The sequence below is a fragment of the Leuresthes tenuis genome, unplaced genomic scaffold (genome assembly GCF_036924035.1).
Source record: "Leuresthes tenuis unplaced genomic scaffold, fLeuTen1.0.hap1 SCAF_14, whole genome shotgun sequence".
NCBI lineage: Eukaryota > Metazoa > Chordata > Actinopteri > Atheriniformes > Atherinopsidae > Leuresthes > Leuresthes tenuis.
Genome location: NW_027325368.1, coordinates 8,795,230 through 8,821,095, shown reverse-complemented (window position 1 = coordinate 8,821,095; position 25,866 = coordinate 8,795,230). Strand labels below are relative to the sequence as shown.

At 38.4% G+C, this 25,866-nt stretch overlaps 3 protein-coding genes and 1 long non-coding RNA gene across 4 annotated transcripts; 1 reads left to right on the top strand and 3 right to left on the bottom strand.

Moving 5' to 3' along the window:
• Positions 1 to 2,369: 2,369 nt before the first annotated feature.
• LOC140269231 (alpha-amylase-like) lies at positions 2,370 to 9,059 on the bottom strand. Its single transcript, XM_072364256.1, has 10 exons — positions 8,991 to 9,059; positions 8,317 to 8,488; positions 7,569 to 7,715; positions 7,078 to 7,275; positions 6,604 to 6,834; positions 4,846 to 4,979; positions 4,426 to 4,648; positions 4,213 to 4,334; positions 3,946 to 4,071; positions 2,370 to 2,918 (listed from the first exon to the last, which is right to left on the bottom strand). The coding sequence occupies exons 2-10, from the start codon at positions 8,482 to 8,484 to the stop codon at positions 2,729 to 2,731; spliced, it is 1,539 nt and encodes a 512-aa protein (XP_072220357.1). The 5' UTR covers positions 8,485 to 8,488; positions 8,991 to 9,059; the 3' UTR covers positions 2,370 to 2,728.
• A 2,050-nt stretch (positions 9,060 to 11,109) lies between these two features.
• Positions 11,110 to 15,529, bottom strand: LOC140269228 (alpha-amylase-like). Its single transcript, XM_072364255.1, has 9 exons — positions 15,343 to 15,529; positions 14,520 to 14,666; positions 13,980 to 14,177; positions 13,559 to 13,789; positions 12,925 to 13,058; positions 12,503 to 12,725; positions 12,277 to 12,398; positions 12,000 to 12,125; positions 11,110 to 11,320 (listed from the first exon to the last, which is right to left on the bottom strand). Exons 1-9 carry the CDS (start codon positions 15,508 to 15,510, stop codon positions 11,131 to 11,133), a joined length of 1,539 nt encoding a protein of 512 aa, XP_072220356.1. The 5' UTR covers positions 15,511 to 15,529; the 3' UTR covers positions 11,110 to 11,130.
• A 2,035-nt stretch (positions 15,530 to 17,564) lies between these two features.
• On the top strand, positions 17,565 to 18,445 carry LOC140268890 (uncharacterized). Its single transcript, XR_011907570.1, has 2 exons — positions 17,565 to 18,131; positions 18,242 to 18,445. It is a non-coding gene; the product is annotated as an uncharacterized lncRNA (long non-coding RNA).
• Positions 18,446 to 19,716: 1,271 nt separating this feature from the next.
• On the bottom strand, positions 19,717 to 24,900 carry LOC140269232 (alpha-amylase). The gene is made up of 9 exons (XM_072364257.1): positions 24,708 to 24,900; positions 23,371 to 23,517; positions 22,831 to 23,028; positions 22,263 to 22,493; positions 21,647 to 21,780; positions 21,272 to 21,494; positions 21,046 to 21,167; positions 20,769 to 20,894; positions 19,717 to 19,944 (listed from the first exon to the last, which is right to left on the bottom strand). The coding sequence occupies exons 1-9, from the start codon at positions 24,873 to 24,875 to the stop codon at positions 19,755 to 19,757; spliced, it is 1,539 nt and encodes a 512-aa protein (XP_072220358.1). The 5' UTR covers positions 24,876 to 24,900; the 3' UTR covers positions 19,717 to 19,754.
• Positions 24,901 to 25,866: the final 966 nt, after the last annotated feature.

The window sequence follows — 25,866 nt, the reverse complement described above, 5'->3', positions numbered from 1 at the left end:
CATAAACTATTTCAGACACTCTCCTCTGGCAGGAGGCTGCGGTCCATCAGGACCAAAACCTCACGCCATAAGAACAGCTTCTTCCCATCCGCTACTAGCCTTATCAACAAGGCCTGCACCAACTACACCAAGTCAAATTCCTTGTAAGTGCAAACCTACTTGGCAATAAACTTGTTTCTGATTCTAATTCTGATTATATGCATAGATGTGTAAGTTGCCATAGCGTAGTATAGCATAGTTGCTATGGTGAAGGTCCCACTATAAAGCTACAGAGAGAGCTGAAACTTTACATGACATTACAGCTTTACATTCTGTAAAGTGTGTGGGATCAATGCTGTCAGATGCCAATGATGGATCTGATATGACTTTATCTCAATACAAAGAACTGACATCCTGCATCAATGCATGTTTTAAAGTTGTATGGCCATTATGTCTCACTTCATTCCTTTTTTCTGTCATTGATAATATGTATAATCAGGATTACATCTTGGAATGATAATTCATGGATCATTTTTTGAAGTTGATCAATTTTTCATTGGATTTCTGAGATGCAAGATGCCTCATGGCCCCTCTCTATCTTTCCTTGAAAAAGCTGATAGTACACAGTTTCTGCTTCAATACTGCCCCCAAGTGATAGAAAGGAGCATTTCCAGAAAGCCACACGCTCAGGACTCTACTCATGACTGCTGCAATTACCATTTATAGAAAAATATAAGACTGAGTGTGAGTACTGTGAAGCTATCTTCAGCCAGATTGTTTTTTGTTTTGTTTTAATTAAGCTCAAAAAGACAGTGACTTAGACTTGAAAATGTCTGATTGTGTGTGTTTATGACACACAAATTGAGAATATATATAAATATATATTGTTTTCTCTATCAGAGTACAGAGTAAGTGTTTCAAAATTGTGTGTGTGTGTGTGTGTGGGGGGGGGTGTTTTAATAGCAGAAATAGTGGAGTACGGAAGACCCAAAAACTCAGTTGTTGCCTCATCTTGAAGTTGATAACTGTCTCTTTCCCTGAATGATGTGACAGGCGGGTCTGGTGCACCATATGAAATATAAAACAGGATGGAGACATTGCTGACAGCCATGTCACAAAGCATCAGTAAGGGTGACAGGACCAAGGACCCCAGTCTGCTTTGCTGACATCTCTGCAGCTAATCGGAGGGTACAGGTTCACACTGCTGAACCAAAAGATGGAGAGGGGGGTCAATAATTCAAGAGCTGCAATATGTTGACTCTTGTCCAATATTAAAGTCTCCTTCTATCACGTCTCCTGCACTAAGACTCTCTCTTACTGTCTCTCTTGAAAACAAAAAACATTATCTTAAAAATGTTTTACATTATGTTGCCCCCAAGTGATAGAAAGGGTCATTGCCAGAAATCCACACACTCAAAGGACTCTATTCATAACTGCTGCAATTATCACTGCAGGTACAGCTATTTCATTGAGAATGTCGTCTACTCTTTAGACACGCTGACAGAAAGGTGGGTATACAGCATGTTTTTATTGCTTCGTGAGATGATCTGTTTGATTTGAAAAGCAGTTGTGAAGTCACACATTGCAAACCATATCTGTCAGTGCTTCCATTCTTCCTCATTGGAAAAAAAATTAATTTGCCTTTTTTTATTCCCTTGCCACTTCTCTATCCATGAGGCCGTCAAGACTTTCACATTTTTCTGAGCTCATGTGCTGCGTTGTCATGACAACTGGAATGAGGTGAATATTCTGGCACGTATCACCTTTGCTGTCTCACCTCTGGTTGCTGGCACTCGGTGTCACTGGTCTAGATCGGCTGACAGAAACTCAGCAGGTGGGTTGGGAAGGTGGAGACAAAGAGAAAGTGAGGGTGACAGGACAGGAAGACAGACATAGTTAGGGGGGAAGTGTATGGATGGGGGGGATGAGGGATGCCAGTACTGCACTCAGGTGAAACAGAAGTGGCTTCAACGTGATGGCAGGGAGTCCCGATGGAGGAAAATACACAATGCAGGAAGGACACCTGCAGCATGTCTCATTCAGGACACTCGCTGACCCCTGACAGCTGAGAAAATAGACTTTCAAGGGAAAAAAAAAACATACATAATCATGAAGCCTTTTTTTTTTTCACCAACTTCCAGAGGTTTAACTGCAGCATTTGCCTACTTTAATTGGCAACAACTCTCAAAATCTAGAGAAAGTTTTCTGTAGCTTTCTATTTTTTCATCATTTACTGATTCACAGTAAATGTAACTGTCTATCATTTAGACCGTTACTGTGAATTAGTTGTCTTCAAGGCCTGTTTGATGTGTAGGGTATTTGAAAGATATGACAAAACATATCTCAGAAAATACTTTAACAATCTCAATGATTAATAAAATCATACAAGAAAGATTCAAATATACTTTAATTCATCCACACAGTGCTCAGAACATTGAAACCTTGCCCTTTCACACTAATAAAATGTAATGCTTCATCAAAATAGAGTAGAGGATATTTAGTTAAGGATTCAGCTGTTGCCACATTGGGTTTTGACAGACAAAAGTGATGTTTAATTAGCTAAAAGAAGATGTGATGTGTGTGAAGATGTGTAATTGGACTATATCTCTTATCAATCGTATGTCAATCATTTTCTTGTTTAAAAGAAAATATATAATTCAATGTTTTCTTTTATCTGGCTGTACCAGCAAAATTCAGCATAGTTCATTATTTAACATTGGATTAGATTCATATCATACAGGATACAGCTTTACAGCTTAGCTTCCACATGAATAGCAACAAAGGGGTCCTCATCTCTGTTGCTGATCTTAAAGTGGGCGTAACCACCATCACCAACATTGATCTGCTTCCCAGTGCACCCGTTTCCTTCCTTCTGGCCAGAAATGATGTCACAGTAGGTGCCACCAGGCAGACCAGTGTTTAGAGTCACATCCAAGTCCCTGAAGGTGAAAACAAGGCCGTTTTAGAGAAACTAAAATTATATCTTGAGGCTTGCAAGCTATGGACGAATTTATGTGAGAAGAAAAATAAATACACATTTTAAAATGTACTATAAACTGATTAATTGTTTAAAGCTTTGTTCACATCCAGCAGTACACGTTTACTTCACACAATTACAGTTTTCTGGATTTTAAAGAAAATGTATGCGCTTCATCCATTTGTATATGTTTGTTTAATCTATGCATTTGGGGTATTATACACCAAGCCGACAACGTGGCCACTGGGCACATCTGGAGCATCTATCTCTTTTGTATTTTTGACATAATGTGCTGTATCGCGATTGTTGGAGTCCTTCTGCATCTTTTTTCAGGGATTCAACGTGTAGAGGCACAGGTTGGGATGGCTGTTTCTCGGGGGAAGAGTAGCTGTCTGCCAACTGGAATGTGAATGTGGCTTGTAGTGTAAAGGGGCTATGAGTGGTCAGTTGGACTAGAAATATGCTGTTAAGTAAAGTCTGCTTACCACTTATGGCTGCCTGTGAAAGAGTTCACTCTGATTGGCTGTTCAGTGGAGCAGATGAGAGCATATGAGGGGAAGGTGCGGTGACAGCAGAAAGCTAACTTTCTAGGACTACTTTAACAATATCAAACACAATCTCATGTCATTTGTTATCTTCATTTCTCTAAAATGAGCAACACCATATCACTTCCATGTGGAGTGAAAATACTGAAGATGAAACAGACCATCAAGACTCAAGAGAGGCCAGCTCAGAATCAAAAAAACACAAAGCCCATGCTGCTATGTTTATGCTTTTTCTAACTCAGAATTCCATTTTCTCTTACAGTAAGTATGTGCTACTAACACCTTCTACACTGGCAAGAAATTACTGCCAGGTCAAGTAAAGATTTATGCCCTGGCCATCAGTTGGACGTCATCTATTATGATATGTACATAAGCTGTTTTGTATGTTCAGATTCTGGTGATGCGAAGAGACACAAGTACATAAAAGTAAGATTCAGTCCTCACCAGTCATCATTGTTGAAGATGATGAAACCACGATTACCACGTCCAAAGGCAACCTGGTTGCTCTGGTTGTCCCACCAGTTGGAGTGAGGCTGTCCGTTGACAACGTTACGGAAAATGACCATGTTTCTAAAAAGAAGATGGGAAATAGCATTTCAAATATGTATACATTTCAAGCATATACATGATTCATATATACAGGATTCATATAACTAAGCAGAAGTAATTTGTGTTCTATGTGCGAAACGGCCGTTTTCTTCAAGAACCTACGTGATCTGACGCCATCTGTGCTCACACACCCATCCGTCTCCACAAGTCTGGTCAGGGTTGACAGGAACAGGCTTGGTGGATCCGTTGCTATTGCTGGGAGGGCCCATCCAGTCATTCTCATCCTGCAATCATTGATCAATTACACAGAATCTTCCAAATGTCTATTATTTGTCATATACATTTAGTTATTATTCTTGTAGAGGGAGAACATACTTTTCCATTCACGAAGTGTCGGTCCCAACGATAGCTAGACATGACCCTGGCCACTCCGTAAGGGTGGGCCAGCATATAGCCTACAGCCATTTTGTGGAGTTTGGAGTCCCAGAAGGTAATGATGGATGAACCACCAGCACCATGGCCCCTCTGGTTGTCATGGTTATCAATAAAGACCACAGCATTTCCATCAGACATGAAGCCCCATCCCTCTCCCCAGTTCCTGGATTTTGGAAACAAAATTAGAAGTTTACATTGAAAGTCTTGCATTAAATAATCATTTAATTCAGAAGCTCTGGGTCTTTATTTTTTTCCAATACCAATTAATTATCAAATTAAACAACAAATTTGCAAGTTATAATAATTAAAGTAGTGTGTGTGTGATTTTTGAGTTTAGCACACAAGCTGAAACAAATGTACCTGGTGTAAAACAGCTTCTCTCCGTGCCATTTTCTGAAGACATTTCCGAGCTTGGCGCCATACTTGAACTCAGTCACCCTTCCCAGATGGACATACTCTGAAGATGAGATTGCCTCATTTCCCAAGTCTATTACCTAGTGTGAAAAGAGCACTGAATTCATATCATCCATACACTGAAAACCAAAATAGTTCCAATTATTGGTACCATATCATTCCCTCAAATGGTTTAGTATCGTAGTGAAAAGTGTTGTTCACTTTGTTCATACCATGCTTTTTGGGGTTACAGTCCTGGAAATCTGCACACACTCTACTCTGTTTTGGCTAACCCTGTGTGATCATTTCGTAAGCAAAAATAAGATATATCAGTGCCCATCCATGATTGTTGGTATGTTACGGAGTAAGTCCAGATTGATTCCTCTTGTGCTTTTTTCTCCTTCCCACTTGCCTTCACAGCTGATTGGATCAGTGGCCCAGCCCTGACCCAATCAGGAAGTCCTCTCCTCAGCTGGCTGTCTGTGCAGTTGCTTAAATACACAATGAAACTGTCATACTAGTTCCCACATGTCTGCATTGAAAGGATAGACTTCTGCACTACCCATTTGTAACTTGCTTGCTTTAGTAGTTGTCTGGTTTAAGGCAGTTGTTGATGTCCTTAAGTCTCATATTCAATGTTTATTTGTCTTATCTTATCTTACATTGCATGTAACACTGACACACAATACATATTTTATTTCTAGAGTGGTTTTCTTTCATTTTATATTGGGAGCATTTAATCAAAGACTATTTCCAGATTCTAGTTTTGAGACTTTTTATAAAAAGAAACATTTGATCTGAGCATCACTCACAACCTTGAGTTTGTTTCTCCTTTTTGCTTTTCTTGTGTCCACTGAGGTGTGTGTTTTTGTTCCATCTTCAGTTGCACTCAGTAAAAGACAGGTAACTATGTAGAGACTTACTACCTGATCGGTCTTTTACCTCCCTAACCATGTCCTATGCAGATTTTACACTAATCTTTTAGTGTGCACCTTGACTTATGATATCTTCTATGACAAATACCTTTTTGTCAACTAATAATTGCATTTCAGTTTGCAGTTTGCATTTCCACAATGCAGCGGCCAATTTAACTTATGGAACAATGTGTTGGCAGTTAGTACTTATACAATCATTTATTTGCAAATAAAGTACAGTCAGTGCTTGACCAATCAAAAATGTGAATGTATGGTTTTTTTCAAGTAGTAGTTTCAGTTCACTGGCTGCAAACCAAGTTGCATTACATCCAAGTAAAATACTTTCAACCATCCTTTTTGGTAACTTCAACTCACTTGAATCAAAACCATGAAACCACTTGAAACCATGAATTATCTGGCATAATAGTGCTGGAGAGTAAGTATTTCCCTCTGAACTCCCAGACTTTTTTTTTTGTTCATTTTGTTTTTGTCCGCAACAGCCACACACCACACAGGCCAAAACTGAACCACTTTGAAGTGCATCAAAGAAAAATAAGCAAGTTCCTTTATGTAAGATGGAGCAAGGATTGAAACACTCCATAAAGGATAAGGAATGTTTGTGTTGTGATAATCACTGATGGTATTGAAACTGTGCCAAAAAGTTCTCAACTGCAAGTCTACCAAATTTGTTGCAGATGAATGACAAACCATGAATTAATTTTGAATGTGTCATGCTGGTATCTATATGAGATTGAAATATAGTTGTATTCCAGAAGAAAAGATGAAGAAAAAAAGTATTTGGGGAAACTACCTCCTGGAAGATGAAGGGTCTGGAGTCACTGGGAAACCATGTAGTGTTGAGGTTGTGAAGACGACGATAAACATTATCCAGGTCACCGGGCCACATGTGCTTGCAGGCATCCACTCTAAATCCAGCCACACCCAAGTCAATCAGCTTGTTCATGTACTCAGCCACCTTGCCTCTGACATAATCTTTCTCCAGCGCGAGGTCCAGAAGGCTGACCAGGCGACAGTCACGTACCTGGAACGGTTAATAACACGTTTTAAAGCTCATTTCATTCCTACAATTACCAAGATTTAGCTAATTTATGTACATTTTCTTAATATATTATGCTGTTTGTGCATAACATTTATATCAAAATATTTTGAAAAAGCTTTGAATAAAAACCTTAAAAAAAAAATTAAATAAATTTTTTAAAACTTCTAATTCATTTTGGGAAAAAAATTATTGATTGATCTGAACATATTTCTGGGTTTTAATTGCCTGATGTTTTTCACTATAGTTTTCAATCCCACCGCTGCCAGTCATGCATTTTTTATCATTGAAGTCCAAAGAGGAATAGGGGACACTGGGGAAATCCTCGTTGCTTGCGTTAAACCAGCTTCCGCATGAGGAGTGGTTTCCTGCCCCTGCACTAGCTCCGCACATGTGGTTGATGACAGCGTCCACATAGATGTTGACCTTTAGAAAAAATAAGAGCAACACGCCAACTCAATGCGTATGAAATGCAGTATCACTTTTACAAATTTTCTTTACATACTAAGCTGAATCGCAGGTATATTGTTACATTGTTTTTTGCTTTTACTTAGAATTCCAGAAATATTAAAGCAATGCAATACATTAAGCATCAAGTGTCATAAGCATATCTGTGATTTCGGTGGGTTTGTACAAGGGTGTAGATATTACAAGATGATGAGAAATACAAACAGTGGCTTTACAGCTTTTCATTAAATCACTGCTGTAATGTGGTTTACCCCGACGTTGTTGCATCTTGTGACCATGTCTTTAAATTCATTCTCACTGCCAGATCTGGAGCACAAGTTGTAGCTGACTGGCTGGTATCTCTGCCACCAGGGCCTCCAGGGACTGTCCAGCACAATGTCCTCATTTGGAGGTGAGATCTGAGCGACATAGGAGGAAAATATTACGTTGTTTTCTTGAAAGAAATCCTGTATGTGAGAGATTATTGTTGAGGTTGTAATGATTAATGGTACAGTTACAGACTGGTGTTGCTCGGCAAGTTTACAATAGAGCGTCACAGTGGTCAAACTAACAAGAATTATTCAGCCTGTGCAAACAGTTTAGGCTCATAAAAAAAAATAAAATTTAGAAAAGTAACCCTGACCATTCAAAAATATGCTATGTATTGTGCATTATCACCTTGTTTTTTCCAACAGTCTAAACAGACAAACTTAAGGTGAGGATAGCCTTTATATAATTCAGCTTAAGTTTAAATGAATGTGGAAGAAAACAGTACCTGTAAGAATCATGGGTTTTGCAATAATATTCTAATTCGTTTTAGAGCATATTTCATCAAGTTATTACAATTGCTAAATTCAGAATTTGTAATGTCTCCATGTTCAACTATTCTAAACGTTTAACTACCCTCTGTCACACGATGAGCAAACTGCTTGGTGCATTTTCATCATGCGGTTTATTTTCAATTGTTCTCCCTTCCCGAGAAATAGAGCATGTATCATACCTGTGTTCAGCTCTACATACCTGTACTCCACCAAATCCTTTGGGACCCAAGAAACGTTCACACTCTGCAGCGATGTCGGCCCAGCGCCACTCAAACAAGTGAACGATCGCTGTCCTTTTGTGCCTGAAGAGGGGATCATGTTGGGCGAAGCTGAGCCAAAACAGGACAACCAAAATGAACAGCTTCATGTTTCTGTTGAACAAGAGAGACAAATATTTTCACCTTATACCAATCCTTTACTGTTTACATAAACCGTTTCATCTTCTAGGCCAATCAGAAGTTGACATATAAGCAGGTCACAAGTATGTTTTATCACAGGGTTCTCTACGCTCTTTAAAAAAAAAAAAAAAAGATTAAAGGTGAATTTTCAGTCTGGAAACAAACATAAGCCGTACATTTACCCATAAACCCAAATATAAAAAACAGAAGCTGAAACTGTGCCAGACACTAATGTCAATGTTGTATTCATTGCATTGAATTTCAGTTTATGTGCAGGTCAAAACAAAAAAAGTAAACCTGAAACAGATCATGTTTGCTTTTTCTCGCGGCAGTAAAATGCATTTGGACCTAAGCCAACGGCAACATTAGCAAACAAAAATATTATTTCTGCCTTTCAAAATTATTGTAATTTAATGTTTATCAATTTTAACATTTCTATCTACCCACTTGACTTTAAAACACATGAAATCTGTACCTCCATTGCTCTCACCACTCAGAGCACGAAAGTTTAAATGTATTCTCCTGATCCTGGTCCGATTGAACTATTTGCTCACTCAGTTCAATAACCGGAAGATGTTGCAACAGGCAACATTGATTTTGAATGGATCTCAGTTGACCACAGAAGAGACAAACTAGTTTCCATCCATTTGGAAACTCTATGTGTTTGTCACCACCTGGCTCTTTGGGCCATGACAACATTTTTAGAAGGTTTAACATGATCCTTTATTTAACATAAGGCAACGGAAAATCAAACAAACATTCCAAATGAGAAGTGGATGTCAGTATTATGAGTGGTGTAGGATGTGCATGAGTGTAAAATATGAGGGGCCGCACAAGACATAATTCATTCTGGCCCTCTCACATACATATATTCTCCTTTCACATACATATATTCTCCTTTCACATACATATATTCTCCTTTCACATACATATATTCTCCTTTCACATACATATATTTTCAGTCTCTCACGCACATAGATTCTTCTCTTACACCCATATATTTTTCTTTTACATTCATATATTTTTCTTCAGACATACATATATTTTTTTTTACATGAAACATTAAAAATGAATGTGTATGAAAGGAGATTATATCTATGTAAAAGAAGAATATATTTATGTAAAAAGAGAATGTATGCTGTGAAAGGAGAATATATGTATGTGAAATGAGAATGTATAAGTTTGAGAGAGCTAGAATGAATTATGTCTTGTACGGCCCCTCATAGATTTTGAAGGCGTGTGTAGACAACTTGTGTAGATATTTTTATTTATGTATTTAAACATGAAAAGCAAGAATTTGAAAATGTTGCAGAAATGAAAGCTTGTATTGTTTTCGTTGAATTTCAGTTTCTGTGAAAATGAAATTAACTTCAAATATAACAAACGGCAATATAAGCTGGAAAAAATGCTGTATTGTGATATTGATGTGAAGTGGAGCATGATGGCAGGTATTTGTGGAAAATTAAACACACTGACTGACATTGACTTCTCTCCTCACATGTGCTGCTTTATGTAATGCTGTGACTGATAATGTTGTGACTGTCCTTGGATCGTTCACTGCTCTGTTTGTGATTAAATTACGTGACTGTGTCCAGTTGGAAATGGCAGGTGGTATTTATGTAAAAATTAACTGCAAGGCTCATTTTAGGTTTTCCGAAAGAAATTTGAAGAAAGCTATCAATATTCACAAAGATGTTACTCTTTCATTTCCACAGCAAACTTTAAAATTGCTGTTCTTATAACATAAAAAGTATAAAGAGTTTTTTGTGTGCCCTTCATACTGCCTGAGCTGTTACAAAAACTGATTTCAGTAGATAACCTCTGTTTAAAGTCTGAAGCACTCGTCTGTCAAATTCAGAGCTTGATTGTGTATCAAGCAGAACGTTCACTGAATCATTTTAGGAAGACGGTCACTGTCGCTTTGATCACAGATATTACAGTTCGTTCTAGAACTCTTCAATGAAAGCCTTTCACTTTTAGTTGGTCTCTGACTTTTGTATATAATTTCTATCTTTTAGAAGACTCACAATCATACTTTTCAATACCATAGTCAGTAATTTATTTTTCCCATCTGCAGTCATCTTGCAGACATGCAGATGAGTAACACTCCTTATAAATCCAGAAAGTTCAGAAATAATGTCAGGTTTGTATGTCAGTGTTCACAAAGCTGTTTTCTCTTGTTGGATAGAGTTTTTACTAAACTGTTTCATTGATGTGTCCCTTTTTGGATGAACAATGTAATTACTGAGAGGCACTACCTTTTTTAATTACTTAAATTACTTAAAATGTGAGTGACGTTGCACAGGGCTGTACTTGCATCTACTCACTTTGAACACTGTTTTATTGTGTTGTTGGCAGTTCCATATTCTTTTTTGTTCATGTGATAATCCAGGGAAAGTGCAAACTCTCTGTATTTTTTAAGTATATATGTGTTTTCTGTCTTCTGTTTTTGATCTTTCCTTCCATTTGTTACTGTGTCACTTTAAGAGTAACTTTGTTGCAGCAGTTGAGATTTCCAGGTACTTTTCTATTTAGCATTTTATGTCTCTCAGCCAAAAAAAAATAACCAAACATCCAAATCATCATTGAAGCAAGCTTTATGTTGAGTTTACATTTTACAGCTTGGATTCGGCATGAATCGCAACAAAGGGGTCCGCAGCATTGCTGCTGATCTTAAAGTGGGCACGGCCATCACCGCCAACACTGATCTGCTTCCCAGTGCACCTGCTTCCTTCCTTCTGGCCAGAAATGACGTCACAGTAGGTGCCACCAGGCATGCCAGTGTTCAGGGTCACATCCAAGTCCCTAAAGGTGAAGAACAGATCTACATTATTTAACAATGTTTGCACAGGGTCAAAATGAAACTCCTGATGTTACTTATTTTCTGCAGATTTTGAATAGTAAGTGCACAATCAAGGTTTCTATTTGGGGGGAGTAGGCATTGAATAGTTGAACCCATGTGGTCTGGAAACATGCATATATGACAACATTTAATGACAAAAAAGAGTTTTTGGTATTTCCAAACATGTTAACGACTGAACATCAGTCAAACACTTGCCTCATATCAGTTCAGTATGACAGACTGAAACACTATTGATATCAGGTGAGGCATAGTCATGTTATGATCAGATCTAACATTGCCAATATGGTGTGAAACTATTTGTTTTTGATGCTTTGATGATGCTTTTGATGCTTTGTTTTTAGTTGCAGCTGTATTCATATCATAGTATGTGGGCAACTTTTAGGAAGTAAAAGTCTATGACAATTTCAAAGTAATACGGAGACAGTAAAAGAAAATAGTACAGAAATAGCCTATCATCATTTCTGTATGACTTTGAATGTTTTTTTTCGGTATACTGATGGATAAAGAACATGTGAGTTATGTTTTGATATTGGAGTTTCATGTTGGCTTGTACTTGTGTCTCACCCACACAAGCGTTTAGTTGGGATTTTTTTTTATTTCTCTGCATCACAAAATCCTTACCAATTATCATTGTTAAAGACGATGAAACCACGATTACCACGTCCAAATGCAACCTGGTTGTTCTGGTTGTCCCACCAGTTGGTTTGAGGCTGTCCATTGACCACGTTACGGAAAATGACCATGTTCCTTAAGAGGTGTGACAAAATTAAATCAAACTGCATAGACAGGAGATATCACAGTTAAAACATGTCATGTAAAGCCTATTATGATGTACAAGACCAATGATAAATCAACCACGCTCTATAAGATCAGCAGTTTGTTTTTTCAGTGAGCTCACTTGATCTGACGCCATCTGTGCTCACACACCCATCCGTCTCCACAAGTCTGATCAGAATTGATAGGCACAGATTTGGTGGATCCATCACCGTGGCTGGGAGGGCCCATCCAATCATTTTGATCCTGCAGTCATTTAGAAATGGGTTTACCACAACATAAATCTGTTTCAAGTAGGTGCTATTGCACAAATGTATCTTGTTATATTTCCAGCTGAACCAAAAACGTACTTTTCCATTCACAAAGTGTCTGTCCCAGCGGTAGCTTGACATGATCCTGGTCACTCCGTAAGGGTGGGCCAGCATGTAACTGACAGCCATCTTGTGGAGTTTGGAGTCCCAAAAGGTAATAATGGATGCACCCCCAGCACCATGACCTCTCTGGTTGTCGTGGTTATCAACAAAGACGAAAGCATTGCCGTTGGGCATGAAACCCCATCCTTCTCCCCAGTTCCTGGACACATTGATGCATTTTACTAAAATTGAAGAATCTACTACTCACATGCCATCATTTGAAAAAAGTAATTGTTACCTGAACTATGATTTAAGGATAATATAGCATTTGGATAGTTGTTTGTATTTCACAGTAAAATAACTTTCTCCATTATAAATGATTGACATAATTTTGGAAGAACCAATAGAAACACACAAACTTGGTATAAGACAGCTTCTCGCCATTCCATTTTCTGAAGATATTTCCCAATTTGGCGCCATATTTGAACTCCGTAACTCTTCCCAGATGGAAATACTCTTTAGCTGAGATGGGCTCACCTCCGAGATCAATAACCTAAAGCGAAAACAACAAATATTACCATCTATAGTATTTGAAGTAGGAAAGTTTCCATAAACTGAATTATGATTTAAGAATAATTTAATTTTAGAAGCTTGGCAACTTGTAAATACTTGCAAAATGCAGTAGCAAGCACAGTAATTACAGTCACCTTTGAAATTTCACAGATGGGACCATGCTTATGTCATAGAATCAGTAATATCCCCTGCAATTGAGCCACAGACTCTGCTCTTGTTATACTATACTATTATTATAGAACTTGTATGTTATCAGCATTTTGACTGGAATTGTTTTGATCAGTACAGATGCAACATACAGCCAATACACTATGATAAAATACCCAAAGCTGAGTAGTTGTTCTGAGTTGAACAATAGGGATATCCATATAACAGAGGTTGATAGTTCGTTGCTAGATGATATTCTCCTTTGTTTGTTTCAAGAGATTCAAACTCTGTGAAGAGAAGGCAAACTTTGAAAGTTTGCATAAAAAGAAATACCTCCTGGAAGATGAAGGGTCTGGAGCCACCTGAGAACCATTTGGTGTTGAGGTTGTGAAGACGACGATAAACATTATCCAGGTCACCGGGCCACATGTGCTTGCAGGCATCCACTCTGAATCCAGCCACACCCATGTCAATCAGCTTGTTCATGTACTCAGCCACCTTGCCTCTAACATAATCTTTCTCCAGCGCGAGGTCCAGAAGGCCGACCAGACGGCAGTCACGTACCTGAGGAAAACAAATCACTTTTGTATCACAAATAGTTTAAATGCATATCACTCTGTAGAGTATTAATATATAGAAATAAATAGGCTTCAAACTAAAGTCCTTATGATGAGAACCAACTCAAAAAAGAGAAACAAGTCTGAATGTAGACGATCACAGTTCCATCGGGTTTTTCCTCAATGGAATTGATTACCTGAGCGGAATCACCATAGTTTTCAATATTGCCACTGCCAGTCCTGCACTTGTGATCGTTGAAGTCCAAGGAGGAAAAGGGGACACTGGGGAAGTCCTTCCTGTTGGCGCTGAACCAGCTGCCACACGAAGAGTGAGTCCCCTCTCCGCCACCTGATCCGCACATGTGGTTGATGACTGCATCCACGTAGATGTTGACCTGGGATTAGATTCACAATGACAGGTGCAACATTTCAACAAGTCCTTTCGCTTCATCTTGAGTTTAATTATTTTTCTTTGCAAGTTTACCTAATTTTCAAGTCACAGGAATACGTCAAAGAAACATTGCCTGCTCATGATTACCAACTCAAACATGTCGCTCCACGAAGCAGCAGCTTAATGTGTTCAACAAAAGTGTGAATGAATGCCCTCAGTTGATGAGGGTTTATTGAACTGATAAATTGCTGCATCTTTGTTTGATGCTGTTTTCTTAGTTCTACTGTCAAATACAGACACAGAGAGATCTAATGTTCTTCGCTAAAACTGGTGTAGAGTAGTTTACCCCAACGTTGTTACATCTGGTGACCATGTCTCTCAACTCTGCTTCACTACCAGATCTGGAGCACAAGTTGTAGCTGATTGGCTGGTATCTCTGCCACCAGGGTCTCCAGGGACTGTTCAGCACAATGTGCTCATTTGGAGGAGAGATCTGAGTAACAAAGAGAAAAACATATTTCAGCAATTATCACTTCTGACATAGAAATTTCCTGCAGATGGAACACTGTCGTTACATAAGGTTATCAGGGGTATTCTCACGTCAGGTACAGTTTCATCATCAAGAGAAGCACTACTCCACCGGTGGACATTTATATAACTGTGGAAGAACTTTATCTAGTCTTAGGCTGGATAAACTTTCTAACAACATGTACACAATTTACAAAACTTTAGATAAACAATTCCTTTCCAAGAAAAGATTAGAGAAATACAACTGAAATTGCTTGCAGTTTTGGCAGGGTCCAGAAGCCTGACCCAGAGCCATGTAAATACAATCCAATCCAATCCAAAAGAACGACACACAGTCTATCTTGTAAACATGTTGTAAACAAGTCCAATACTTGATTATGCACTGAATGACTGCTACTACAGTTAAGTGTGTTATATATATATGCACCTTGTATACTTTGCAATATCAAGGACGTACAAGTAACATTGTGAAACTAATTTATTCATAACTTCAAATTTGTATGAGCTCAATCCAATTCAATATACATGCATGAATGTACAGCTAGCAAGTTGATAGTGTGTGGTGTAGAAATCTGGAGGGGTTAAGAGGATACCTTTCACCAGAATTGTTTAGATGATGATATGTCCTCAGCCATACACACCTGAACTCCACCATAGCCATTGGGACCCAAGAAGCGCTCACACTCTGCAGCGATGTCGGCCCAGCGCCACTCAAACAGGTGGACGATGGATGTCCTTCCATTCTTAAGATGGGGCTTGTGCTGAGCGAGGCTGACCCCAAACAGGGTGAGGAGAATGAACAGCTTCATGCTTTCTCTTGATGAAAGAAAAAACGGCACTCTCTCTCTGCCTCATCATCAGGTTATATATGGATTATCTCTGTCTCTCCTGGACCAATGAAAAAACTACAAGTTATCATAGTTGACAATGAACAGGTGCTTCTTTCTCACAGCTTCCTGAACTCTGCATCATATTGGCTCTACAGAACCCATTGAGAGCATTGTGAAATTCAACATTAGCATAAATGTGAGCATAACATTTAGAGAAGAAGAAAAAAAGATCATTCTTAAGATATTATCTGACTTTAAAAAATACTGTAAGATTATACATTTCTTATATAAACTTCAAAATAATGTAAAAATTCCAGGGAAATTCTAGAAAACCATCCAGTTAAGAGATGAAAATTTAATACTGTAACACTGATGTCAAATGTTCTTACTAAGTTAAACATTAAGAGCTTTATGTGCAGCCGACTACATAAATGGCAAGCATGTATTAGATTACGAAAAGGCCCATTTCATCTGAGGACAAGCCATACCTAATCTTGAAATTCTAAAAAAGAAAGAGCATCACCACCATTGTAGTACGTGATATTTTGAGCGGAGACTAAGGCATGTGTAGTCTGGAAGCATTAGCATGACGTGTATATGTTTATTTATGCATTTAAACATAAGCAAGGATTCAGAAATGCTGCAGAAACTAAAGCTTGTGATGTATCCTTTGGACAGAATTTGAGTTTCGTTGCAGGTCAAAACAAAAACACCTTTACTCACTTTTCGTGTGACTCTAAAATTAACTTCAAATAAAGCAAAAGCAAACAGCATGTTAGCGGAAAAAATAGCTGTACTGATGATATCTATGTGATGTGGACCTCGATGGCAGGTATTTATGGAAAAGTAAACACACCGAGCAACATTTACTTATTTTCTCATGTGCTTGTTTTAGTAACACTGTGACTGATAATGTTGTGACTGTCCTTGGATTGGTCACTGCTCTGTTTGTTATTAAATTACGTGGCTGTGCCCTGTTGGAAATGGCATGTGGTATTTGTATCGGAACCAATTATTTGCTCATTTTAGGTTTCATTAAAGAAATTTGGGATCAACATTTATGTATATATTTTTTTCTCTTTTATTTCTATAGAAAAGTTCAACATTGCTGTTTTATAAGAGTTTTTTCAATGCCCCTCACATTGCTTGGGCTGTCACAGAAATTGTTTTCAGTAGATAACCTCTGTGTAAAGTCTGAAACACTCATCTGTATGTTTTACAAAGCTTGACTATGTAAATTGAACGTTCACTGAATCATTTTAGGAAGACGGTCATCGTCGAGTTATTAAGGGTTGGTCTGCTTGTACTCGACCAGGCTTGGCACAGAGGACACAGGAGTCAACTCGGTTCAACTTATTCCTTTCTTGGGACTTTTGTCACTATTTGTTGAATCATAAGAAGGTTGATAACCTCAAAGAGAAAACAAGCATAAATTAGTTTCAGTGTGAATCAGTCATACATGCAATCATATGTTTAGTTTTCTGTCTTAGCTAATTAAACAGATTCAGATCCATATCATCAAAGTCATAATATCATGCTTTAAGAGAATGTAAGTGGAGAAGTGAAGTGTGTCATGTAGGGAATGGGTGGTATGCGTAGTGTGGTGGAGATAGAGAGGACCAGGATGCAGATATTTCCAAGAAAAAACTTGATTTACTTCAAAAGTAAAACACAAAGCGCGGGTGAGCCGGAATGCCAAAATAGCTTGGCAAAACAAGTTTTTAGAAAGAAGTGCAATACCGCTGCAGCTGCAAAAGAGAGGGAGACGGTGTGGGAGAACATTGCTGCTCGGGTCAGTGTGTAAGTTTAAATGTAGTCCTTTGCAATCACAATATTATTACAGGGGAAAACTGCTTGAATGGTAACCTATTCATTTATTTCATTTAGGTGCAATCCCGCAGGGGAGAAGCACACTTGGCAGCAGTTTAAGATGAAATATAAAGACATTGTTCAAATAGGAAAGACCTTGGCATGGAGGCACCTAATTTTGATCATGTTTTACACTGGTAAGTAAATATTAAGTGCCTTTGACTGTGCAGTTGTTTTATCCCCAACATAATGCTGTTTTCACACACATAAATGTCTTCTCATCTATATCATATTCTGTTAAATAATTAAGCCTATTTAAACTAACACAGACTTCTACTCAGCCAACAGAAAGAAGGCAGATGCCCGTAAAACAGGTGGTGGCCCAGCACCGCCACCTCTAACGGCGGCAGAGGAGCTGACCCTAAACCAGAATATTGGAAGGCCAGTGGCTCAGTGGATCCCTGGAGGGAGCTCATCCTCTGAGTCCACGCCCCAAGACACAAGTGCTTTTATAAAATTTAGTAGGCCTATAGATGTATTTTTTTCAGCCTATTCATACAAATATGTGTTTGTCTTTTTTTCTTTTGTCCCAACAGATTCTGATGGTGCTATCTGCCTGGTGGAGCCCCTCATGCCACAACAGACCTTGTAACTGTAAATAGGCAATACTCCAAAGATTTTACCAAATGGTAGTTTAAGTATACTGAAACATACCACTCATCTGGGATGAAGAGGATGAGGAAACTGTGTCTGCTGCCTTTACAGAGGGTGATCCAGAGAGGCCTATAGAGGTAACATCGTCATATGTTACGGATAGTTCTCCTCCCATTAACATTCCTTAACATTCTGGAATATAGAGTGACATTTAGTGGTATAAACACATTCTCATCCTTTTTAACAGAGCATGGCTGGGCAGCAGCAGGAGGGCCCCTCAACTTCCACTGCACAGATTGACACAGTGAGATGGATGGATGTAAACACCAGAGGTTCATTCTGTGGAATTCATGTGCAACTGCATAATTTAATGTCCTCCTCATGTATTCCCAGTTGACAGTAAAAGAGGTTTATAAAATTCACCTGCTGAAAAAATCTTAAAAAAAGACAATAAAGAAATGCTCTACTTGGACCTCCAGATTAGGAAGACGGATCCAGAAATTGAAATACTGAAACATAAGTTAGAGGTGAGTGCATGGTCACAGGTGAATTATGTTAATTATGTTAACTATTGGAACATTAACTGAACTAGCACTTCTATTTGTAGAAAATAAAGAAGACTAAATTAAATTTGTATTATCTCTCAGTGCTCTGCATCTCTGACATTGTACAAAAAACTTCCATTTGCAAAGAAACGCAGTACAACACACAATATCTGCTGGGATGTGAGAGCATGACTACGGTTGGTAATGTTGCAAATGAAAGGACGGATTAGGTTATGTATGTAAATGATGAACTGTGACGTGAAACAATACTGCTCAAAAAGATAATTGTCTGGAAATGCTAAAACATCTATGCACGGTCTGATAACCATCTCCTGACGAATTTTTAATTCTCTGCGCAGTAATGCTGGACCTTCATCCATGGGATCGTTGTCAAAAGGACATGCCATGTTCGTGAAAAAAGTCGCCTCCGACTGTGCCTAATGGACTTCTAGAACTAGAAGAGCTAGGCTATGCCAAAACTCGCTTGCTGACTGAATTAATGAATGAGGAAATCAAATGGTGTGTGTGGCTGAAAGAGGGCGGAGACAGAGAGAAACTCAAGGTTTATCGAGACAAATCTGGTCCCGACCAGACAAAAGGCCTGCCGGGTGCTCAGTCAAGGTTAATCACCCGAGTCTCTGAACACTCGGGCCCTCTACTGTCCTCTGGCACACTCCATGCACCAAATAAACATTCCCCACATCCGCACAATGAAAAATAAACAGCATATAATGCATAACCCCACAGTCACTGTGGCTTTGATCAGAGATATCACAGTTCATCGTAGACCTCCTGAAGAAAGCTGTTTGCTTTCATTTTTTTTTCCTCCATCTGCAGTCATCTTGCAGAAGAGTAGATAAGTCACACCCCTGATATAGACAGAACGCTCTGAATAATCTCGGGATTGTATGTCAGAGTTCAGGAAGGTATTTTCTTTTGATGAATAGAGTTTTTATGTTACTCTACAGTTTTTACTTTACTTTATCTAAGTATCACTTTTTGGATAGTTAGAAATAATGTAATTATTGAATATTGTGAACATTGTTTGATTGTGTCATGCATATTTTATTTGTTCGTGTAATAATAATCCAGGGAAAGTACAAACCCTCAGTATAAGTATTTCTGTGTTTTTTCTATTCTATCTGTTACTGTGTAACATCAAATATCCAAATCATCATTCGAGCTTGAAAGTAAGCTTTATTTTGAGTTTACAGTTTATAGCTTGGATTCGGCATGAATTGCAACAAAGGGGTCCTCATCTCTGTTGCTGATCTTAAAGTGGGCACGGCCATCACCGCCAACATGGATCTGCTTCCCAGTGCACCTGCTTCCTTCCTTCTGGCCAGAAATGACGTCACAGTAGGTGCCACCAGGCATGCCAGTGTTCAGGGTTACATCCAAGTCCCTAAAGGTGAAGAACAGATCTACATTATTCTTTTTGATAATGTTAGCACAGTGTCAGAAAAGAAAATCCTTGTGTTGTTTATTTTCTGTGGATTTTAAGAGAAAGGGTACTATCTGGATTCCTATTTGGGGAAGAAAGCCACTGGATAGGGGGAGTAACAACCAAGAAAAATGTTGTACTGGACTAAATAGTAAGTAGAAGTTGTCATACATTCAATGGGTAGACAGTAATATATTCAAAACATCAGATTTTCTTTTTAAATGCACAGTCCCTGTGTGCTTAAAATGTTTCATTAACTCAGACTGACTATCAGGGGTTTCTGAGGAATCACCACATGTGTTATGGACACATGCGTGCATGACTACATCTAATGAAAAAAGAGTTTGTGATATTTCAAACATTTTCAAAGCAGAAAATCTGTCAATCAGTTGCTTCAGATGAGTTCAGCAAGACAGACAAAAACATCACGGATACTATGTGAGTGATGCTAATATGATATTGGATATAAATTAGTTGGAAGCTTTGTTTTCAGTAACAGTTGCATTTATATAACATTGTTGGAAACTTTTAGAAAATAAAGTCTGACATTTTTTAAAGTGAATAAAAACAGGAAAAGAAAATAGAACAGAAATAGCTTATCATCATTTTTCTATAATGACTTTAGATACTCTTTTCTTTACAAAATCCTGATGGATAAAGATCATGTGAGTTATGTTTTGATATTAAGAGTTTCACGTTGGCTTGTACTTGTGTCCCCACCCACACAAATGTTTAGTTGGGATTTTTTTTAATTGCACTTTTTCTCAACACCACAAAATCCTTACCAATCATCATTGTTGAAGACGATGAAACCACGATTACCACGTCCAAATGCAACCTGGTTGTTCTGGTTGTCCCACCAGTTGGAGTGAGGCTGTCCATTGACCACGTTACGGAAAATGACCATGTTCCTTAAGAGGTGTGACAAAATTCAATCAAACTGCATAGACAGGAGATATCACAGTTAAAACATGTCTTGTAAAGCCTTTTATGATATATAAGACCAATGATAAATCAACCACGCTCTATAAGATCAGCAGTTTGTTTTTTCAGTGAGCTCACTTGATCTGACGCCATCTGTGCTCACACACCCATCCGTCTCCACAAGTCTGATCAGAATTGATAGGCACAGATTTGGTGGATCCATCACCGTGGCTGGGGGGGCCCATCCAATCATTTTGATCCTGCAGTCATTTAGAAATGGGTTTACCACAACATAAATCTGTTTCAAATAGGTGCTATTGCACAAATGTATCTTGTTATATTTCCAGCTGAACCAAAAACGTACTTTTCCATTCACAAAGTGTCTGTCCCAGCGGTAGCTTGACATGATCCTGGTCACTCCGTAAGGGTGGGCCAGCATGTAACTGACAGCCATCTTGTGGAGTCTGGAGTCCCAAAAGGTAATGATGGATGCACCCCCAGCACCATGACCTCTCTGGTTGTCGTGGTTATCAACAAAGACGAAAGCATTGCCGTTGGGCATGAAACCCCATCCTTCTCCCCAGTTCCTGGACACAATGATGCATTTTACTGAAAATGAATCTACGACTAATGTTTGTATTTCGCAGTAAAATAACTTGGCAAGCCTTTTATGATATACAAGACCAAGACCTTGGCGTGATTGACATCATTTTGGAAGAACCAATAGAAACACACATACTTAGTATAAGACAGCTTCTCGCCATTCCATTTTCTGAAGATATTTCCCAGTCTGGCGCCATATTTGAACTCCGTAACTCTTCCCAGATGGAAATACTCTTTAGCTGAGATGGGCTCACCTCCGAGATCAATAACCTAAAGCGAAAACAACAAATATTACCATCTATAGTATTTGAAGTAGGAAAGTTTCCATAAACCGAATTATGATTTTAGAAAGATTTCAGTTTAGAAGCTTGGCAACTTGTAAATACTTGCAAAATGCAGTAGCAAGCACAGTAATTACAGTCACCTTTGACATTTCACAGATGAAATGAGTATGAGCATGCTTATATCATAGTATCAGTAATATCCCCTGCAATTGAGCCACAGATGACAGCCTCTGCTCTTGTAAGGCTGCTACTTTATAGATACTGTAATTATAGAACTCGTATGTTTTTAGCATTTTGACTGGAATTGTTTTGATCAGTACGGATACAAAATGCAGACAGTACACTATGATAAAAAACCCAAAGCATATTTTCTGAGTAGAACAACAGGGACACTTAACAGAAGTCGATGGTTTTTTGCTGGCTGTGAAAATAAGCACCTTAAACTTTAAAAGACAAAATTAAGAATACCTCCTGGAAGATGAAGGGTCTGGAGCCACCTGAGAACCATTTGGTGTTGAGGTTGTGAAGACGACGATAAACATTATCCAGGTCACCGGGCCACATGTGCTTGCAGGCATCCACTCTGAATCCAGCCACACCCATGTCAATCAGCTTGTTCATGTACTCAGCCACCTTGCCTCTCACATAATCTTTCTCCAGCGCGAGGTCCAGAAGGCCGACCAGACGGCAGTCACGTACCTGAGGAAAACAAATCACTTTTGTATCACAACAATATTCATGATAATTATGATTACTTTCTACATTTTGCACCATCTCCAATTGTAGATTTTAATAAATAGTGTTTTCACTGTACCAAACAATCTAAAGTTCCATTAAAATGGCTGGCTTGGTCATAGACATAAACTATTTAGTTGCATCAAAATAAGGGACCGGAAAAAAACTAAATACATAAATTGACGTCAGCAAGAAATAAGCTTCAGACTAAAAGTCCATGTAATGAGAACCAATTCAGAAAAACAAGTCTGAATGTAGACGATCACAGTTCCATCGGGTTTTTCTCAATGGAATTGATTACCTGAGCGGAATCACCATAGTTTTCAATATTGCCACTGCCAGTCCTGCACTTGTGATCGTTGAAGTCCAAGGAGGAAAAGGGGACACTGGGGAAGTCCTTCCTGTTGGCGCTGAACCAGCTGCCACACGAAGAGTGAGTCCCCTCTCCGCCACCTGATCCGCACATGTGGTTGATGACTGCGTCCACGTAGATGTTGACCTGGGATTAGATTCACAATGACAGGTGCAACATTTCAACAAGTCCTTTTTATTCATCTTGAGTTTCATTCTTTTTCTTTGCAAGTTTACCTAATTTTCAAGTCACAGGAATACGTCAAAGAAACATTGCCTGCTCATGATTACCAACTCAAACATGTCGCTCCACAAAGCAGCAGCTTAATGTGTTCAACAAAAGTGTGAATGAATGCCCTCAGTTGATGAGGGTTTATTGAACTGATAAATTGGTGCATCTTTGTTTGATGCTGTTTTCTTAGTTCTACTGTCAAATACAGACACAGAGAGATCTAATGTTCTTCGCTAAAACTGGTGTAGAGTAGTTTACCCCAACGTTGTTACATCTGGTGACCATGTCTCTCAACTCTGCTTCACTACCAGATCTGGAGCACAAGTTGTAGCTGATTGGCTGGTATCTCTGCCACCAGGGTCTCCAGGGACTGTTCAGCACAATGTGCTCATTTGGAGGAGAGATCTGAGTAACAAAGAGAAAAACATATTTTAGCAATTATCACTTCTGACATAGAAACTTCCTGCAGATGGAACACTGTCGTTACATAAGGTTATCAGGGGTATTCTCATGTCAGGCACAGTTTCATCATCAAGAGAAGCACTACTCCACCTGTGGACATTTATATAACTGTGGAAGAACTTTATCTAGTCTTAGGCTGGATAAACTTTCTAACAACATGTACACAATTATACAAACAATAAAAAACTTTAGATAAATAATTCCATTCCAAGAAAAGATTAGAGAAATATAACTGAAATTGCTTGCAGTTTTGGCAGGGTCCAGAAGCCTGACCCAGAGCCATGTAAATCCAATCCAATCCAAAAGAACGACACACAGTCTATCTTGTAAGCATGTCAACCACTGGAGGGAGGCACAAGACCACAAAAAGAATGATTGCTATTTCATATGAGCCCATATGGGAGTTTAAGTTAAGTTGAATACAAGTTTGCATGACTTGATCAGGTAAGTTTAGAACCACACCAGTATTTTAAGTCATAGTTGATGAAATTATTTGAAAGAAGGTATATAACCCAAAAGTGTATATGTATATGTATGCATACAGTGCTAATTCACAATAAAAGTCGTCTCAAGGTACTTTATGAACGAGTTTTATACAAGTAAAATCTGGAAAATTATTATAAAGCATCTGGTATCTAAGAACAGATATTTAAGGCTGGATTATAGTGAGGATGAGATTTTTTTTCCCCTTAAATCTTATTAAATGTTGGAATATCTGTCCTGGTTTAAGGTTAGATAAAAGTAGAGAGAGAGAAGAAAAGGAGGGATTATTGAACCCCTCTTAAAAGCTGCATTATGTTGATTGTATTCTAATTTTGTTTTTGCTTCAGTCTTCCATTATTTAAATGAATAATGTTTCATACAAATAAGTACAAATATGTATTTGCTCATTCTGGTCCTTCAGATTAAATATTAAAGATATTGAATTGGTTGGCAGTTACTCTGGAGTTTGCATTTTGACACAATGCCAACAAAAATAATTCAAATACTTAATTTTCCTGCCACCTGTGTGCCAAACCATGCATCATCAACCTACAGCTTAATTCAAATCTATATATATATATAACTAATTAAGAGGATATCTTTCTTCACCAGAATTGTTTAGATGATGATATGTCCTCAGCCATACACACCTGAACTCCACCATAGCCATTGGGACCCAAGAAGCGCTCACACTCTGCAGCGATGTCGGCCCAGCGCCACTCAAACAGGTGGACGATGGCTGTCCTTCCATGCTTGATATGGGGGTTGTGCTGAGCGAGGCTGACCCCAAACAGGGTGAGGAGAATGAACAGCTTCATGCTTTCCCTGGATGAGAGAGAAAACTGCTCTGTCTCTGCCTCAGCATCAGGGTATATATGGAGCATCCCTATCTTTCCTTGACCAATGAGAAACTACAACCTACAATAGTGGAGCTATAGCCACAGGTGCTCCTTTCACACAGATTGCCTTACTCAGCCTTATATTTTCTATACATGTTTTTGAACTTCAAAACAAAAAGGAACACCCCCTGTGAGCGTTGGAAAATTCAACATTAGCCAACAAAAAGAAGAACAAAATAATCAAATTATCATTATTGAAACATGATACATTATTATGTGGCTTTGAATAATACCCTAAGATTATACTTTTCTTACATAAACTTTAAATAATCTAGAAATTCCCGGTGAACTTCTGGAAAACTATCCAATCGAAAGTTGGAAATGTCAATACTGTCACATTGAACTTCCTCTTTTAATTGCTGTGAACTCTCAATAAGTCTCTGATAAGGTTGAAATGGTTGGCTGTTTCATTTCCTACAGTACTCTGTTCAGTTCTCTTCACTTTGCATCTGATAACAGTTCTGTTGTTTGCTGAACCCACAACCACACAGTTTGCATTTAATCGGTATTAATATTTGATCACTCAGTGAAGAACCAACGAATGCTGCCACATTTTTTGGTACATAAATCTTAAAAAGCAAATTACAGGTTGAGGCTATTAAGTTCTGTAAATATCTTATGTCCATATCATACACAAAATAGACATAAAGACACGTCTGTGTGTTTGCAGGCTATGGTGATACGGTTATCTTTTATGCCTCACATCCACCAACTAGTAGAATCTGAAATTAAGTTGAAATTGGGTTTTTATCTCAGAATCAAGTCATTAGATGTACTGAAATATGAGTTACATTCAAGGTTAAAAAAAAATGTTCTAAAAACTTGATTCTGTATGATAATAAAGAAAATACTATTGAAAAGCAAATGAAAGGCTGAGGTATTCAATTCTATCATGATTGTCAAATTATAC